An 18,248-nucleotide genomic window follows, 5' to 3' on the forward strand; every position below is an offset into this window, starting at 1 on the left:
TCCAGCAAGGTTTCCTTGTGTTCTTAGCCTCCTCCATATTTTCTCCTCTCTATTCCTCTTCCAGAAACCTAATTTTACAAAGCCCTTCCTGGACCACAATTGAGCATCACATTTTGTATGTATGTTCTGGTCCCTTTTGTGCCTTCCTGGTGTCCACGCTTGCCATTTCTTTGCCAGGCCGTGTTTTAAGCTGTTTGTGCTGTGCACTGTGTGGCTAAGCCACATGTTACTGTAGTCACTTGGCAAATTGCCACACACATTTCTACTGTCCAGTTTAGCTTGCCTCATGGCTCCTCCCAATTATTTGTTTATTCGATTTATATGCCCTTTATCAAAAGATCCCACGGCACAGTGTACAACATTGAGAACGCATTTTAAGGGGCACAATAATTCAAATGACTGAGTTGTTTTGCTTATAAATTACAAGAAATTGTGGGCAAGCTTCCACGCCAGCTGCGGGTGCCTCTACAAAAGTCAGCCACTTGCAACAAAAGTCCGCAGCCGGATGGTAGAAGTCATGAGTGGATATTATAATACCTAGACTGACTTCCACTTAAGCTTGAACCTTTGGCATATTTGTACAGAAGTGAGCTGCGTTGAGCTTAGTAGACCTGGAGTCTAAATAAATACATTTAGGACTGAGCTGTGACTATTAAACTCCGTAGGAAGGAACCATGTCATGTGTGCGCACTGCACAGTGTATCGGCTTGCTATCGTTAAACAATTGTTGTTATTTCTGCTACCCTCTTTTAAATACTACAAAAGCTTGCCATTTTACTGTTAAAGCTGTTTCTCACGTAGCGTAATTCAGTGACAGTCATTAATGGTACTTGCATAGTACTTTTTTTTTTAAGTGTTCAGAGTACTTCACATACATTATCTGAAAGTTCCTTAGAACAAGTGTGGGGAACCACATTCCTCACAAGGGCAAACTTCTGGGGACTGTTTGCCACTGGTGTGGAAAATGGAAACATGTGGGTGGAGAAATGGAAATTACCTTTACCTTTTGTCCAGCAGTCTATACACCAGCCACACAAGAGTCAGAGGTTTCTGCAGTCACATATATCTCCATTCCTCTTGAGGCATTTCTTACAGTTCCAAGGACACATCCCTGCCAGGAAAAGGCACTCAAGGAAGGAATGCAGTACAGCTGGTTAGGCACATGATCTGGGGATGGGTCTATCCTGGGAAGAATCCTGAAGGCCAGATAGGCAGGCCTGGATAACCCAATATGACCCCTGGGCCTCATCTTCCCCTTTCGTGCCTTGTAAGATAGGGCTGCTTTATCCCCATGCTGCAAATTAAGTCGAGGGCAGGAAAGGCTTAAGGGACATAGCTTACCTACAGCCATCATGTGAGTTCATGGCTGATTAAAAAGATTTGAAAGATTGGAGATTTTCTGGCTCACAGCTACCTACACCGCACAAGAATTTTAAAAGATTGGGGTTTTTTGTTTTTGCTTTTTTTGTTAGGATATTGTCAAATGTATATTCATGCAGATTATTTTATTTGCAGATCACCGAATCCAAGTTCTGCACCAAAAGAATTTGATGCATGAACATGAACCCTCAGAGAAACAGCACAGATCATTAACTGTACACTTGAATGTGGTCAAAGGCAGGTGGTCCCCTGTTGTTGGATTTTGTGTTTACTAACCTTCCTATGGAGAAGGCCAGCATTTAATCTCAGTAACACTCAAGCACTACTTTCACCTTTAATCTACAACACATTAACTTGGATACCTATCCCTTTTAATCTGGAGGAACAAGATTTATGATTCGCAGCAAATTTGCTCGGTGTCATAGTCCCAAGGGATGTTGTGTGAAAAGTGTGTGGTTGTGTAGTCTGCATGGCTGTTTTGTAGTGCAGAATATCCTGCTTAAAAATGTTAACATATCAACTATATTGTTTCAGGATCCTCTGTAAAAGTGAAGGCAACTCCTAGTAGTCTAACAACACAAGAAATCCCTTTTCCCAATAGCTATACAGTACTGATTGGTTACAAGCTGCACAAGATTTCCCCAAATATCCTTGTGGACACACCAGTGAGACCTAATAAAGTGAAGGGTGCAGGAACCGAAGAAGAAATAGCTTTGCTTCCTGGCTTGAAACAGGACAAAAATGCTGGTAATAATGATGGCAAATCAGTAAGAGCAACTAATATCACTGTAAGATTCCTTTCCGCTGACAATTCAAGCAGAACTGAGATTGACATTTACAATTTAAAAGATTCAAGAGAAGTCCCTGAAATTCATGTTGTAGCCAGCAACATTATGAACCAAGGCATTAAAACTGATACAGTAGTATTAAAAGGCAATGGTTTGCAAGTGGTAGTAAACAGTTCAGTGGATAATAATGCGAAGCATATTCCTGAAAAAGGGAGAAGAACAGCCCTGATATTACCTGATCATGGAAAGACCACTGCAGATGGCAGTAAAAGAGACCATCCTTTCACAGGTAAAAGACAGTATTTTTCCTTTCAGTGAGATGTAGAGGTTCACCCTGAAACAAATTTTCATACTGTTGTGTCGGTATATTGTTGTCACCATAGAATTTGCAGAACAATTATGTACCCTAATGAAATTAAGTGAAATGCAATTGGTCACGTGTGCTATACTTTTATGTCACCTCTAATATGAGCAACATATGTCTCAGTTCTTGTGTCATTCTTTCTTTTTTAACAACAATCTTGTGGTGATTTTAGGCCGAGAGGTTGAATTGACTGATGCCATTTTGTCTATGCAGTAGATAGGAATGGCTCGTGACATTCAACGTTACAAGTCCACAGTATTTCAATTCTCTAAAACCAGCAGCTCACAGGACCGCACATGAAAAAGCTCTCACCATTATTAGAGAGAATAGTGACTAAGGGTGAGCTGCAAACCAGTAAATCCCAAACTGAAATCTCACCTCAGCCATGAGCTCACTTGGTGATCCTAAATAGTGTGGTGATTAAAGGAATACTTGGGCTATTGTAAGGATTACAGAGATAATGTATGTGAAGATTTGAACACTTGAAATAGCTTTACATAAATTGTAAGATTGTTATTATATATGGCAGGTATGCAATACCATCCTGAGAATTCTGCAACCCTAATCAGCATTGCTTAGAAGTATATTCCATCCCTTGGAATGGGACTTACGTTGTACTGGTAGTGTGGCTGTTACCGGGAACGTAAAATGAATAGGAAGCCATCTGTGTAAAGGAACTACCACTTAGTTTACTGTTGTTGTTTTCGGAGTGGCTGGTGTGCTTATGATCTCCTAAACCGTATCAGGAAAACTTTCACACAAATGGCTTTCTATGGGGTTTGGAGCCCATGTGGTTTGGCTTCAGTGGGGCTTACTCTCAAGTAAAGTGTGTATAGAATTGCAGCCTGAAAGTCATAGCTAAATCAACACCTGATACAGGAAATTACACTTATGTCTAATCAACACACCAGGGTCCATAACTCTTCTCATGCAGTCAATACCTGTGGAGGGCTCAGGAATATTTTGCATACACCTTGGGCCTGGATACTATGTAGACCCAGAAATAATTCCTGTGTATAATGTGACTTGAAATATGTGCTTGCTGTGCTTTTTATAATGTGTGAAGAGTCTAAGCAGGCAGGACTGAATCCTGTCCCAAAAGTTTCCCCTCTATTTTAAGAAACTTGCTATATGTGTATTTACAGCTTTCAAGCTAGTAAAAGCTGCCCACTTGGAAAAACCTGCAAGCCAGTCTCTGGTTTATGAAGATATTAACCGAAAAGGTTAGCAAATATGTATGTTTCTCCCTCCACCCAATTCAAGGTTGTTGTTTTTAATAAGAGTATGAAATTTGGCAGTGTGCGCACAGAATCCCAGATACGTTTTATAACTTTGCTGTTGAGGGGGCAGCTGTCTGTATGAATCTTCTTGGTGCTAGTGGTGCTGGCTCTCACATTTAAGTCAGTGGCAAAACTTCCTTGACCAGGAGTTCCTTGCGCACATGAGAGTGCACCACAAAGTTTTTTGATCAGAGTTGCTTTTCCATGATTTACCTTACTATGTGAAAGGGATTTTCGAACATCACATATGTTCCCGCTCTGGGACTGTTTTGTGAATGGCAGGCTTATAAATACCGCAAATAGTGGTTTCAAGTGTAAAAACAACAACTTGTTACCCAGTGCTGGAAATCTAGTTAAACCTGCTATTAACTTTACAGATGCAAATTGCCTTTGCCATTCCAGCCCCTATCTCACTATTAAGGAACTTTCCTCTTCTGTTTCCAGATAATGTAGTTTCAGCCATAATGAGCCTTGGTTACACCAGTACTTTGGGTGACTACATTATTACTGCATCTCAAGGGTGGAGTATCTCTTATGTGCTAACACACCAGGAATTGAAAGTTTTAAATGTTGGATTTATTTTTGCAAGAAGGCATAATAGCTTGAATTAAAGGTCAAATTTGACAGGCTGTGGGTCCTCCTGCAAAGAATGCACTTGATAATCTGCATTATATTGTCCCATCTAGAAGAAATGTGACAGACAAATTTAACTGATAGATCAATTTTATGATGGTAGAATTGTCCTATTAAAACTATGACATCAAATAGATTTGAGCTTTCAGACAGCGATACTACTAAGGAACCAAAAAACTTATTAAGTTTAAACTGTTTTAGCCTTTTAGCTCAAGTAGTATGCGAGGTGCAGAGCTATAATGAACATTGCTTATAGCTGCTTATAGTTTAAGCAAAACTGGAGGCATTTTCGTGCAACTCTCGAGACTCACTTCCCATGTTAGGATTTTTCTACACTCAAGTGTTCAAAGAGCAGCCCGAGACTGTTTGCAAGAGGGCTTTCAAACAGCCCCATCATGTGCTTTCAAGTCCCAACAATGACTGACAGGTGGGCAACCCCACCCACCTGCTAGATTTGTCCCTCCAGGGGTGGAGATATAAGGATCTGGCCTTTCACAAACATTATAGAAAAAGAATTGGAAATATTTGTCTGCCTGTGGTGCCCTTGAGTGAAAACTGTGTATAGAAGCATAGTATGTTCACACCTCTGCCAAAATATGTACAGGCAATCTTTGTTTTGGGTGGGTTGGGCTGTGACATTTGGTGATGTTTTGGGGCTCCTTCTGGGTTCGGTGCCATGTGTGTTCGCGCAATCACGGTCATTTGGATGTGCTTTAAACGGGAGTTGCTTGTATAGTGAATGCATGATGGGATAGTAGAATTATTGCCTCCCATTCCACTCCACCGTTGAAAATCCATAGTAAATTCAAACAGGGGCTTCCACATAAAGTCACTACGGAAGGAGGAAGGGAAGGGGAAGGATTTCTTGGACTGGGACAATGTGTGGATACGCTAACACTCGACTTGCACACAGTGCTATTTTTCCAGAAAAAGAGGTGCCAGAACTCACCATGAACACCTCCCTTGTTCTCTTAAAATGACAATGGCTCCCACCTGGGAGATGTCGGAACTGAGTTTCGGGAAATTCTGCCTGGGAAAAAAAGCCCTGCTTGCATGGTAGTGACACACAATTCCACTGTCCTGTGGTGCATTCAGTATTTATATAAATGACTAGGACCCTGCAGTCATGTAATCACTCATAGCCATGGTTCCATTTTCTCTCCAGTAAGGGAGCTAGTAGTAGAACTAACATTTTTCAGAACTAAAAATGGTATTGTGTGTTGAGCTGTCAGCAGCAAAATGCTTCTGACATTTCTCTGGAATTGATTCCACCTTCTCTGAGAGCTCCACACTGTCAAGCTGATCAAGTTTATATTTCATTATGCAGTGTGTATTTCAGCCTAGCAGTTAGTCAGTTGCCCAGGCCAAGTTACACTTCTCTTATCATTTCAAACCTTCAGACAACCCTGTGACACATAAGTACATGTAAGAGAACTGGCAGTATTTCTTTGTGAGCTGGTAAACCTAATACATTTCTTTTGCTGAATGATTTTGCTCTTACAGAAAATTAATACACAGGAGCCACAGAATACCTTTGCTCGTAGTTATTATTCTATGTAGCTTTCTTAGCCATTGTCTTGCAGATAATCACTGCAGAGGTCACCCACAGGGCTGTTGTAGTCTAGTTACGGTTTGCAAACATATTATTCAAAAACTGTGCATTGCAACAATAGGGATAAGGATCACAATAAAATAAGTACCTATAATTGCAGGATATTTTGTGTTTTGTTTTTGAAGTTTTGTGTTTTGTTTTTGAAGTGCCTGAATCTTTGGCATATCAGTTGTTGCTGTTAATTCAACCTCTACCACCACTGAAGAGCAAATTACAAGATTTTGTTGGATAGTTTTGCATTAGATAGCTTTGCGTTATCAAAACCAGTCAGGTTTTTTTGTAACTTCCAGCAACAAGTGCACTCAAAGATGAAGGTTCACAAAGCATAATGACAACAAAAACAGAAACTTCTGTAGAAGAACTAGAAAATATACTAACTGATCTGAAGATGGAAAGGGGTATGTATTTTTTGCCTTCCATTACTTTAAAAAACTTCTTTCTAAAATTAAAGATTAGCAGAGCTTTGATAAAATTGTACTAATGTATTTCAAATTGGTTTCCCAAAGCATTCTTACCAGAATCTCATTATAGAAATAGAGCTGTGGACTCGTTGACATTCTTGATTTCACTCTGAACAATTCTGGGGATATTGTTGTTATTAGCATTGCAGTCTTGGTCTGGTCAGAGAATTTTTTTTTTTGGGGGGGGACATGGTATCACACCTCCAAAACTTGACTGATGAGATAAATCATTACTTATAAAAATATTATTAATAATAATTACATTTCTATATAGTCGTACCTTGGTTCTTGAACGGAATCTGTTCTGGAAGTCCGTTCGACTTCTGAAAACGTTAAAAAACTAAGGCGCAGCTTCCAATTGGCTGCAGGAGCTTCCCACACTCAACTGGAAGCCACGGAAGCCACGTCGGACGTTCAGGTTCCAAAGAACATTTGCAAACCAGAACACTCACTTCCAGGTTTGCAGCGTTCGGGAGCCAAAGTGTTTGAGTCACAAGGTGTTGGACAACCAAGGTATGACTATATTGCCCTTCATCTAATGATCACAGGGCCTGAGCTGTTTAAGGCTTTATAGGGCAAAACCAGCACTCTGAATTGGGCCCAGAAACTATACTGGCCCAGCCAGTATAGTCATGCCAGGATTGGCATTATATGCTCAACCCATCTTGCCCCGGTGAGCAACCTGGCTGCTGAATTCTGCACCAGCTGAAGTCTCCAAACCGTCTGCAGAGTCAGCCCCATGTGTGGCACGTTGCAGTGATCTAACGTAGAGGTTAGATTAATCCAGAAAACTCAGAAATAAATACTGCTTTCTTGAACGTAGATCCTGACTTATCAGTCCCCTTCATGTGTTGCTTAAAAGTTAAGACAGTAAGCTTATGTAATGGGCTTTAGGCCTCAATTTCTAGTTTACTTTGTACAGGCAGAGCAACCCTATGTTCCTGGCCACAGCTACTGCTGTATCCCTTCCAAGAGGCACTGGCTAATGCAGATGACGTTGGGGCAATTTTCTCCACTTTCCCCATTATTGTTCTTTTATTTTTCTTCCCATTGACTGCAGCAACACTTAACAGGTGCTGCTGCATATTTTTCCAGTCTGTTTGGGGAATAAGGAGGCTTTTGATCTTCTGGGTCGATGGCTCTCTCTCTCTCACACACACACACACACACACACACACGCCTCAAATGCCTTGTTCCTGACCCCTCTGTGAGGAGATAGCCATTAGTGGATCAGCAGTAGCAGCAGAGCTTTCTGCCGTCACACCAGGAAGACCTCTGACCAGGGACAAGGAAGTCCATAGTATGCTATACACCAGGTGTGGGAAACCATTGGTCATACTTTCTGGGGCTGATGGCAGTTGTCACTCCACAACATCTGGATCACCAAGGGCCCCTACTCTGCTGCAGACCCTCGGTTGCCTTCCCAGGAACTCCCTTATGCTGCAATCTTATACACACTTGGTAGGAACTAAGCCTCATTAAACTCAGTGGGATTTACTTCTAAGCAAACATGTTTATGATTGCACTGCTAATCTCTTCTGTCCACACAACCCCATAATGAAGCATCGTAATTTGTCACTTGCCTAAACCAAAGGGAAGGAGATGATCAATTACATCAGGGGGGAAAATTTAGTGATGGAAAATTATGCCTGATTGTGACTTGTCAAAGGCTAGAACTTGGCAAGTTAAGCTTCATGAATGAGCAGGAATTCAAATCTAGGTTTTCCTTCTTTAAAGCTGTTGTGTCAGGGATGGGGAACTACTGGCTGTCCAGATGTTGCTGGACTACAGCTCCCCTAATTCGTGGCCATTGGGCCAGGGAGACCGAATCCAGCAACAATTGGAGGGCCACCACATCCCTGCTTTAGAACCTCTGGTCGAACTGGCAACAGGTATAGTTCTGGCATACTCATTTAAGATTGGTTCCAGTTGATTTGTGTGCAACTAATTATTTGCCTTCTTACTGAGCCTTCCCAGTGTAGCAATGACAATTAATTCAATTGTTGATATTTTTTGAAAACAGTGAAGCAAGAGACTCCATCCACTAATGAGAAATTGCAGTCTTCAGTAATGGAAGATATTCTTCAAGATTTACAGGAACATCTAGGTAACTCTTATTGTTTCACTGAATTGTACAGACTGCAGTATGTATTAATGAGGTAATCATAGCAATGGGGATGTACCATATTGCATACGGTATTAAGGGCTATTGGTATGTGGGAGGAAATAAAATCAGCAAGGCCGGTAGGCCTACTACTACTGTTGAAACGAGGATGCTGTAGTCATCATTGGTTTATTCCCTGTCCAGATACCAAAAATTCTGAAGAGGTGGAATAATGCTAAATTCTAAAATTGCTCGCTTGTTAAAAATAGGCAGTGGGGAGTTTCATAATTGTGGAGTCAGATATTCCCCTAAATATGATTGAGTTCAGATTTACTCCTGAATGTAATTTAGTTTTATTTCTCAAATAAAATATGCTTTGCCTTCTTAGATTCTGTATTAATTGTGTATAATCATTTTCACTTAATGGGAAATGAGTATGTAGGGACAGAGGTTTTTGTTTTACATGTCTGTGTTTTACTGAAAGCAAATATCTGAACTCAAGCATTGTATTTATTTATTACTAGAATTTATAAACAGCTTTTCACCACAGTTGTGGTTCCAAAGTGTTGCACAACATAATAATAAAGTAGTACAAACATTTGAAACTCAAAAACCAAGTGAAAAAATCATAAACTTAGAACAATACAACAACATCAATTCTTTATTGTTGTTCAAAGACCCATAGAATAACAATACTGTAAGCCCAACAAAGCTAAGATCCAATAGATTTGATCAGGTTCTCCAAAAAGCCAGGGAGAAACGTTTTAATTAATCGATGGAAGCCCATCAGTGATGTTGCCATCTGTGCTTCGAGGAGGTTGGGAGAGTTCAAGGATTGGGGTGCTGCATACTGAGAAGGCTGACTAGTTGAGACCAATTAGCCAACACCCCGGTTTGGGGTCCTTTGCAGTTATTAAAGCTTAAAATGCTCATATTAGCAAACGGCTGATTGTTAAAATTAATTGGCTATTTAACATAAACGGAAAAGAGGCACACGGCTGTGTCCCTTATGCTTGCCATGCCATATGTCATAACAGTTTTCTAGTGCAATTCTTGTAAGTTACCATTTCATCTTTTGTGAAAAACTGAAGTTCGTAGGCCTTCCACCAGTGACAGCGATGAACCAGTGTTGATGGACAATATTTATTCATCAAACGAACTTGAAGACCCAGGTAAATCTTGGTTTGGAGTGCATCAGAATTACTATGGGGTTGCGGCGCTCATTTCGCTTTCAGGCCAAGGGAGCCGGTATTTGTCCACAGATAGCTTTCCGGGTCATGTGGCCAGCATGACTAAACTGCTTCTGGTGCGATGGAAACCAGAGTGCACGGAAACACCGTTTACCTTCCTGCCACAGCAGTACCTATTTATCTACTTGCACTGGTATGCTTTCGAACTGCTAGGTTGGCAGGAGCTGGAACAGAGCAACGGGAGCTCACTCCATTGCGGGGATTCGAACCGCCAACTTTCCAATCAGCAAGCCCAAGAGGCTCAGTGGTTTAGCCCACAACGCCACTTGCGTTGTGTTAATTAATAACATTTTAAGTGCAGAACATTGCTCCCACATTTATTCTATAAAAGGAAAGAGAACTAAGTTCCAAAGTACATAAGTTTTTTAATTCATGCCGTTTGCCTTGGAATACATGCTTATTTCTTGTATAAATAGCCTGTGCAGGCTCCCAATCTGAATTTGGGCCTCAGTTTAGGGGTTAAGGGATTTTAATCCTCCTCCCTCTATTTGCAGCCCTGATTTGTATTAGGAACCTTGCTATATGTGCCCAAAGGTGCTGCCACCCTCCCAAACCATATTGGAATCCCAGCTGGGGCAAAGGTATAAAAACTCGACCTCATTCCAATACCAGGGTCCTGATCTAGACCTGGGGACCACATGTTGGTTATTTGTACAATAAACATCCTGTATGTAGAGGCAAAGTATCACAAGTAGTTTGGCCTTAAGAATGTCTTTTGGTGGGCATATTTTTACTGAGTGATCCAGGTGGGGATTGCACACTCCTATGTGTGTTTAACAGTACATCAGATCAGGTTAGTGGAGTCAGAAAGAACATCACATACATTGGATACAGGAGTGTGTATCAGTCCTCAAGTTGCCATTGCTTTTTCGGCACAACTAAGGGCACAATCCAAACTCCCAGCTGACTCCGCCAGAACTCTGCAGAGTCAGGAAGATCTCTGCTCAATCCAATCCTAGACAACCTGGCATAAGGGGGTTGGATTGCCCTGTAAATAGAATTTTGCATTCTCTGGGCATCATTGGTTACACTTATGTTTAAATATTTCAAACCCTATGCCAGAAGCTCGGGGTTGGTTATATATATATATTTGCCTAGAACTTTCCCAAGGAGGCTTTGCTGGTCTGCACAGAGTAAAAATCCTTATTGAATTAGCAGAGAAAGGGGAAAAGAGACCAAGCACCAAAAGTGTGTTCTTTCTAACTGTCAGATAGCATCTCAATTTCGGTATTCAGTGCTTGTGAACCAATGATTTACCCAGGCAGCAGTATACACAAACCATGTTGCCAGGTTCAGGTATCTGAAAAAGTGTGCATGCACACGAAAGCTTATACCAAGAACAAACTTATTTGGTCTCTAAGGTGCTACTGGACGATTTTTTATTTTTATATATCTTTATTTCATGTTGCCAGATGACTGCCTGCACTGTCCGTTTTGAGACTGGGAAAGCTTCAGTGCCCCACATTCCAGAAAGGTGGCAATTGCTATCAAAGCTGAGGACGTTTGGAAGGGTGCAAGTGTCAAATAATAAAAGAAAAATTACATGTTCAGTGCTGCTGCCGCCCTTCTGCTGGACAGCCTCAATCAAAGAGGGGTGTGTCCCTTTGCCAGAAAGGCAGGCCACTTGGAAAAGACTCCTCCTTGTCTAAAGTTAAGCAGATGAGCACATTTGTAGATGCCTCTGGTCACTGTGACGTCAAAGGCATCGAGGGCACACTGCAACTTGGCAACGCTACTTGAAATCATCTTGCTAGCTGGGGGGAAACTAATTCCATTTTCCCAGTAGTAAAATGTTTACGTTGAGTGCTGGGGAGATGCGACATCTTCCCAAAAGGGATACCGTACTTTTTCGTGTATAAGATGAGGGTTTGGAGTCCCCTAAAATAGTCTTATGCACGGGGGGGGGGGGGTGTTATACATGGAAAAATACGGTACTTTCTTCAGGGGGAAACTGGAACTTGTACAACAAATGAACAATAGATGTACATTATTCATATAGAAGGGCCTGCACAAATGTTGTGGCTTTTTCCTCCCTGCACAAAATCTGATGGAAAAAAAGAATCACAAAAGTTTTCTGGGTGCATTTCCAGAATGTATCCAAAGCCAACAGGCAGCCTGTCTTTCAGACTTACACTACTGAGTAATAGCTGCTTGCAACACTTTTGCAAGCTATATATGCTATAAGCTACTGTGGCAATCATATTTGCCACAGATGTTCCACCTAACAAAAATAATGCATTTTCACAATACATCTGACTGCTTGGAAAACATACCTTTTTGAGATATGTAGCCTATATACAAAACAAAAACAGCAAATGTGCATTCATTTAACAAAGAACCAGTTGTGCAGACAGGCCCCTAATATTATATTTCTTTTTGTACCAGTACTGCTATAATAGCATTGGGATCCACATTTGTTTTGCGGCATGGTCACTGAATAAATCTAATTGTTTCTTGCTACAGAAGAAGCAGGTTACAGTGAAGAGAACCACAACATGATGACAGCGCCTGTCCCAGAAGAGGCAGATTTTCTGCCGTTCACAGACGAACCACCACTCGAAGCAATCTCTGTCCCAAGTAAAGTCGTTAAACAGTTATCCACGCAGTCTTACATTATTATCGGCAGTAATGGCCACCCCATTGCTCTCCAGCCACAGCTATTCCCGCGTGCTTGGAGCAATCTAGCTTTGCTTGTGCAAGCCAGATCAGTGAAAATCAAGCTGTAGTGCATTTAGAATGTCATGAGCCAAGGTTGGAACATGGGATTAAAGGTAAAGGTAAAGGGACCCCTGAGCATTTGGTCCAGTCGTGGCTGACTCATCTCGCTTTACTGGCCGAGGGAGCCGGTGTACAGCTTCCGGGTCATGTGGCCAGCATGACTAAGCCGCTTCTGGCGAACCAGAGCAGTGCACGGAAACGCCATTTACCTTCCCACTGGAGCGGTACCTATTTACTTGCACTTTGACGTGCTTTCGAACTGCTAGGGTGGCAGGAGCAGGGACCGAGCAACGGGAGCTCACCCCGTGGCAGGGATTCGAGCCACCGACCTTCTGATCGGCAAGTCCTAGGCTCTGTGGTTTAACCCACAGCACCACCCATGTCCCGGAACATTGGATTACAATCACACAAATGAAGTGTAGGAGAGGAAGATCCAGCCAGTTTGACATTGACTGTAAGAGGTCAGCAGTAGCAAGGGAGACGGAACAGGAATAAACCACCAAATCTTCCCTTTCCCCCAACCCAACACACCCTAGCAAGCATCAGCTACAAGCAAGACAACTGGCCATCTTTCTGCACTAGACAGTGAATATTCATGGCCAGAGAGCGTGTGTGCAGATAAGTAGCCTGAGGCTGTTCCCATGATTCTCTGGACTGGAGAAACCTATGCAATATATCAGCTATCATCCCACCCAGAGCTACAGGAAAGTCCATCTACCTTTGCTCCATGATTCTTTAGTTTAAGTTTGTTTGTTTTTCTGCCAACTCTTGCAGCTCAGTGCAGCTCACAATATAAAAAACAAGGTATAAATAATATTTGCAAAGCAAAACAATAAAGCCAGCTATAGAATAGATCAGACAGAAAATAATTACTGCTCCATAGCTGCACGTTTTATTTGAAAGTTCTCAGAATTTTTAGACATTTTCACTTTATTACCTACAAGTCAACAGCGAGCAGAAACACACTGTGTTTTGTTGCTATTCACCTTTTGCTTTGTTTTTTACAGATTTGGTTACTGAAGTGACAAATGAACATATGAATAATGCCCAAAGATATGAATTCTTTGAGAAATATGAAGGTAAATATGAACTACTTAAATGGAAGTAAAACAACCCATTAAGATTTTAGGTAAGGTAGGATTAACAGCTTGCTTTTCCCTGCTCATCTTCCTGTAATGTGCTGTAGTTTTGTGAAAGCGAGCATTACCTAATACATCAGGGGTATAATTTCAGCTCTGTTGTCCTGTGTTTATTGACTTAGCAAACTACTGCTATCCCCATTCTATTTTTAAACACTTGATTTATGCCTTTCAGTTGGGTTTATTCGGCTAAAACACATTTTGTGTGTATTCAGCTGAAAGAGAGCAAACATTTTTCTCTTCCTGTGTCAAATTGTTTGCCTAGACCTCAATTAGAAAATTAACAGGGCAGATTTTTGTTGTTGGGTTCCTTAAGCCACAGTTTAAACCTGTAATAAAGTAAGACACATAAATCAGAGCTGTGGAAAACAACAAAAAGGTACTGCTTCATTTGTTTACTTCATTTAATTCTGTAAACCAGCTGCAAAGCTACAGTTTCAAAATTCATCACACAAGGCAAAAACAAATGATGTGAACATTTATAATGGAGCACTGAAACTCAGTCCTTAGAATCACTTGTCAGCCGAACTTGATGCAGTAGACAAAGGAACAGTTACATCGAATAATGTATTGCTGTACTAAAGGCTAATGAAAAACACCAAACAAGCCACCTTGTCCACACCCTCGTTAAGCCCAAAGTATGCGGATTAAGATGACTTAGTCACAGCAGAAACATTTCATCTTTGTAGTCAGCCCCTAGTGAAAATAGAGATTTTTAATGGCATTAGTGTTTTTTATCATGAGGTAAAAGCTACAAACCCCAGTGTAAATGCTGGATTTTGGATGCCAGAGCAATGCGGCTGCACCATTCAAAGGCTTAAGGACTGCCAGGTTTAGGGGCACTGCTCCTGCGTGCCAGATTTAGTGGAATATATGCCCAGCTTTTGTGTGTGCTGATTTCTCTGGGCTTCTGTAGCTTGGGTCTGAAGCCAAGGAAGTACTGGCAGAGTCTCCAAATCCAAGATCAAGCTCGAGTCCCTTGGCTCTGCGGCAGTCAGGCCTGGAAGTATGGTGGAGTCAGCACACACAGCCCTTAGGGAACAGAGACATATCTCCTAACTGCCTCAGTCCTAAATACTAAACAGGATCCCAATTGGTTTCTGGAAGGGGAAACGTCACTTTTATACCCCAGACAGATGGGATAAAACTGAACACGGTGAAATTGGATTGTGGAAAATAAATTTCATTCCCCCCCCCTCTCCATTCTGCTTGCATCTTAAAATAAAATAGGAGAGAGTGACAAAAGGACAAATAGATAACGAGATTGTAAACCAGCAATCTTGCATCACCTAGTGGCATTGCTGAAGAAAAAATAAATAAATCTGGTAGCACAGAAATATTGCGGAGTTGCTTTTGTGGAAGTGGCAAAGAGGTGATGGAGCATATAGCCCTAGCATACAGCTCAAAGGGTTTTAACCTACATCTAGCTCTCATTCATATTTGCACCATAATGGAAAGTATTTAAAAAGGTAGGAATGGGAAAGTGGTTTGGCTGGATTGTGAGAAGCAGGCGCGCCATGATTGTAATTTGCTCTGCCACCAGAGTGCCATTGCAGCTGGCATAGGCACCAGCCTTATAAGCAGTGCTGTCAAATAGTTTTTACTTCATACAGGCTGCAGATAGGGCAGCTTTGGATATTTTGAGCAAGCAGTGCCAGCCACCTGCACTGTCTTTTCTATAGTAGTCAACAGCAGTGCTTGTTTGCATTGTCTGGAAAAAAATAATGAAGCTCTTGCACAGGAAAGGAATGACGCCTGCATTTGCACCTGCAACCTGTGCGACTTTGCTGTGCAACACGACCTTTGAACGTTACAAAGGCACTATCAGCTGTCAAAGGGATTGGAACTCTTAAACAACACCTCTTAAACAGCTTGCACAGCATAGAGTTAAAAAGATTGTAAGGGAATTTGAAACCACAGTGTGGAGTGTCACCAAAATCAGGAGACGCAAAATTTAGGAGTAGGTCAATTGCCTGTTCTGGATGGTGTTGCCCTTACTCTGAAGAGCAGGCTGGTACTCCTTGATCCATCTAGTGGTTCAAGTGACCTGCAGCCAAGAGTGCCTTCTACCAGCTTTAGCTGAAATGCCAGCTAAGAACATTCCTGGATCAGGACAACCTGGTCCACGCTTTGGTAACCTCAAGACCTGATTACTGTAACACACTTCGTGGGAGGCTGCCCTGATATCTGGTCCAGAAACTGCTACTAGTGCTGACTGCAGTGGCCAGGCTGCTCACAGGAGCAGGTCACTGGTACATGCTACTACTCTGCTGAGAGAGCTGCCCTGGTTGCCAATTTACTGCTGGGCCAGTTCCAAGGAATTGAACCTTTAGTCTGGTAGGCTGTACCCTGGTGAGTTCCTTGGCAATACAGTGGTACCTCGGGTTACATACGCTCCACTAACCCAGAAATAGTACCTTTGCTTCAGGATGAGAACAGAAATTGTGCTGTGGCGGCGCGGCGGCAGCAGGAGGCCCCATTAGCTAAAGTGGTACTTCAGGTTAAGAACAGTTTCAGGTTAAGAACGGACCTCCGGAACGAATTAAGTACTTAACCCGAGGTACCACTGTAGAAGCCTGTGAGAAGTCATCCCTGTTGTCCTTTCAGACTTTGGAATTTTTTAACCAACCGGTTTGTAGCGACATGTTCCTGATGTTTCTACCAGTGTTGTTACTATATTGTTTTTAGGTTGTTCGCTGCTTTAAGTGCCACTTATAAATATTTAAATAAAACAGAGAAGAAAAATAAAATTAAACACAGATTCAAAACTTTTAAAGTTTTGAGAGGATCTAAAATCTAGAACTGCCTGCAAATCCTGGGTCACTTTAAAATATATTCCACGTGTGTTAATATCACAAACATTTCAAGGTTGGGGTATCCAGTGATTATTGGTAAGAAGAGACGGGTGGAGGGTTTTTCAACAAAGTGTTTAGATTAGAATATTTTCATATTGTGCCTTTTATAATCAAGTCACCATTCGGGGGGGGAACAGCAGGAAAAGGAGAGGTGACTCGAGTTGCTGAATTTCCAGGCCACCATGGGAGGCCACTTAGGAGGAAAAGCCTACTTGCAAGGCTCAGCCCAAGAGTCTTCTATGAGCAGAGTGAAGTTTGGCCTCCAGCCTTCCAGGGAGCAGTTCCTTAAATCAGCCACTCAGCAAAGTCAGAGAGAATGTCTCGACTGCTTTGCTGGGGGGATGGAGACTGCTTTGAAGGGCTGCCCAGGTTGGTTCAGCAATGAGCAGAGCTATTTACTGTTTTGGGGGATAAATAGCAGCTCCCGTGGGTGCTGAGGGGAGTTCACCCAGCTCCAATGCTGGCATTTAACACTCAGTGCTTTCTGGCAAGGCTTTGATTGACTTGAACGGAATCTATGCATGTTTGAATACTTTTTATTTATTAATAAAATATTGCAATGACTGCTTATTACATTAAATGTTTTTAGATGAGTAGGAGAGGATATTTTATTTATTTAATTACCCTTCAACTTTTTTCTCACTTGTGTGAGAATGCGAATACCTACTTCCACAGAGCAAATCCACCATCTGTGCACAGCTTATCGCCTCTATACAGGTTCTGAAACTCCATGGTGCCACTGACCCTGTTTGTGACTGTCTAGCAATCATGCGTTTGTGATTTGGTTGCCCATTCTCGCACATAATGGAAAAGAAAAAAGCAAGCAGGACTTGGGTGCACATTAGCTTAAACTTACGTGCACTTACCACAGCATTTACCGTAACTCAGAATAACTTTTTTATTATTACAGCTATGCTATAGTGTACAGCTTTATCAGATTAGTTTTCAGCAACAAGGTTTTGACAACGGTGTTGCTAAGAATTGCAGTAGTGTTGAGTATGAAACATTGTTAAATTGTGAATAATATGATATGGTTCTGTGTTCATCCCTTTAGGTATTCAGGGCAAGAGAAAAGCAAAAGCTGCAGACCTTAAAGACCTGCTAAAGCACATCATCATAGCCTGTGTAGCTGTCACTGGTTTGATCTTGACTGTAATAGTTGTTGTGCACATATACACTTCATTATTTGTGAAGAAGGAGCAGTAAGTCACTGTTTCATTCTCTCCTCCCTCTCATCACTGTATAATTCAAATTGCTTCCTAACAACTTGCACCCAGTCCTTGACATTTGCGCCTACTTTAGAATGCTGATATAACGCAATGGGCGTAATTGACGCAGTAGTAGATGCAGGCCAATCAAATACAATTTTTGCTGGCATAGCCATCTAAGAATCATAATATCCAAGTCGAATAACAACAGGCTTTATGATTCTGAAACCAGCATTAATTCATAATGGCAAAAGGCAAGATTTGCATCTCAGTTCTAAACACAGATACTGCTGTAGCTTATTGCAGAACAAGTCACTATAGCACACACTACTGTGACTGTAGTGTTGCTCAATACGGTAGCACCCCCATCCTCGTGTGTTCTGCTTCATGTGCAGCTTTGGAAAATCAATAGTCTGCAGATTCTGGCCCATTTTCCACTGTCCTTTTCTTCCAGAT

The 18,248-nt window shown here is 41.7% G+C and overlaps 1 protein-coding gene across 9 annotated transcripts in view; it reads left to right on the top strand.

The window, feature by feature from the left end:
- Nucleotides 1–18,248, top strand: part of LOC310761087 (uncharacterized protein) — a 28,987-nt gene that overhangs the window by 8,042 nt on the left and 2,697 nt on the right. Inside the window, exons 3-12 of one of the 9 annotated variants that reach the window (XM_083610631.1) lie at nucleotides 1,516–1,617; nucleotides 1,915–2,127; nucleotides 2,380–2,457; nucleotides 3,678–3,755; nucleotides 6,348–6,455; nucleotides 8,542–8,625; nucleotides 9,714–9,794; nucleotides 12,336–12,449; nucleotides 13,598–13,669; nucleotides 17,639–17,786. In XM_083610631.1, coding sequence (XP_083466757.1) covers nucleotides 1,516–1,617; nucleotides 1,915–2,127; nucleotides 2,380–2,457; nucleotides 3,678–3,755; nucleotides 6,348–6,455; nucleotides 8,542–8,625; nucleotides 9,714–9,794; nucleotides 12,336–12,449; nucleotides 13,598–13,669; nucleotides 17,639–17,786 — 1,078 coding nt within the window. Of the gene's footprint in view, nucleotides 1–1,515; nucleotides 1,622–1,914; nucleotides 2,458–3,677; nucleotides 3,756–6,347; nucleotides 6,456–8,541; nucleotides 8,626–9,713; nucleotides 9,795–12,335; nucleotides 12,450–13,597; nucleotides 13,670–17,638; nucleotides 17,787–18,248 lie in introns of all 9 variants that reach the window. The other 8 variants (XM_083610628.1, XM_083610634.1, XM_083610629.1 and 5 more) reach the window with 8 other exon arrangements.

The sequence above is a fragment of the Podarcis filfolensis genome (genome assembly GCF_964270895.1).
Source record: "Podarcis filfolensis genome assembly, chromosome: 4".
In the NCBI taxonomy this organism is placed as follows: Eukaryota; Metazoa; Chordata; class Lepidosauria; order Squamata; family Lacertidae; genus Podarcis; species Podarcis filfolensis.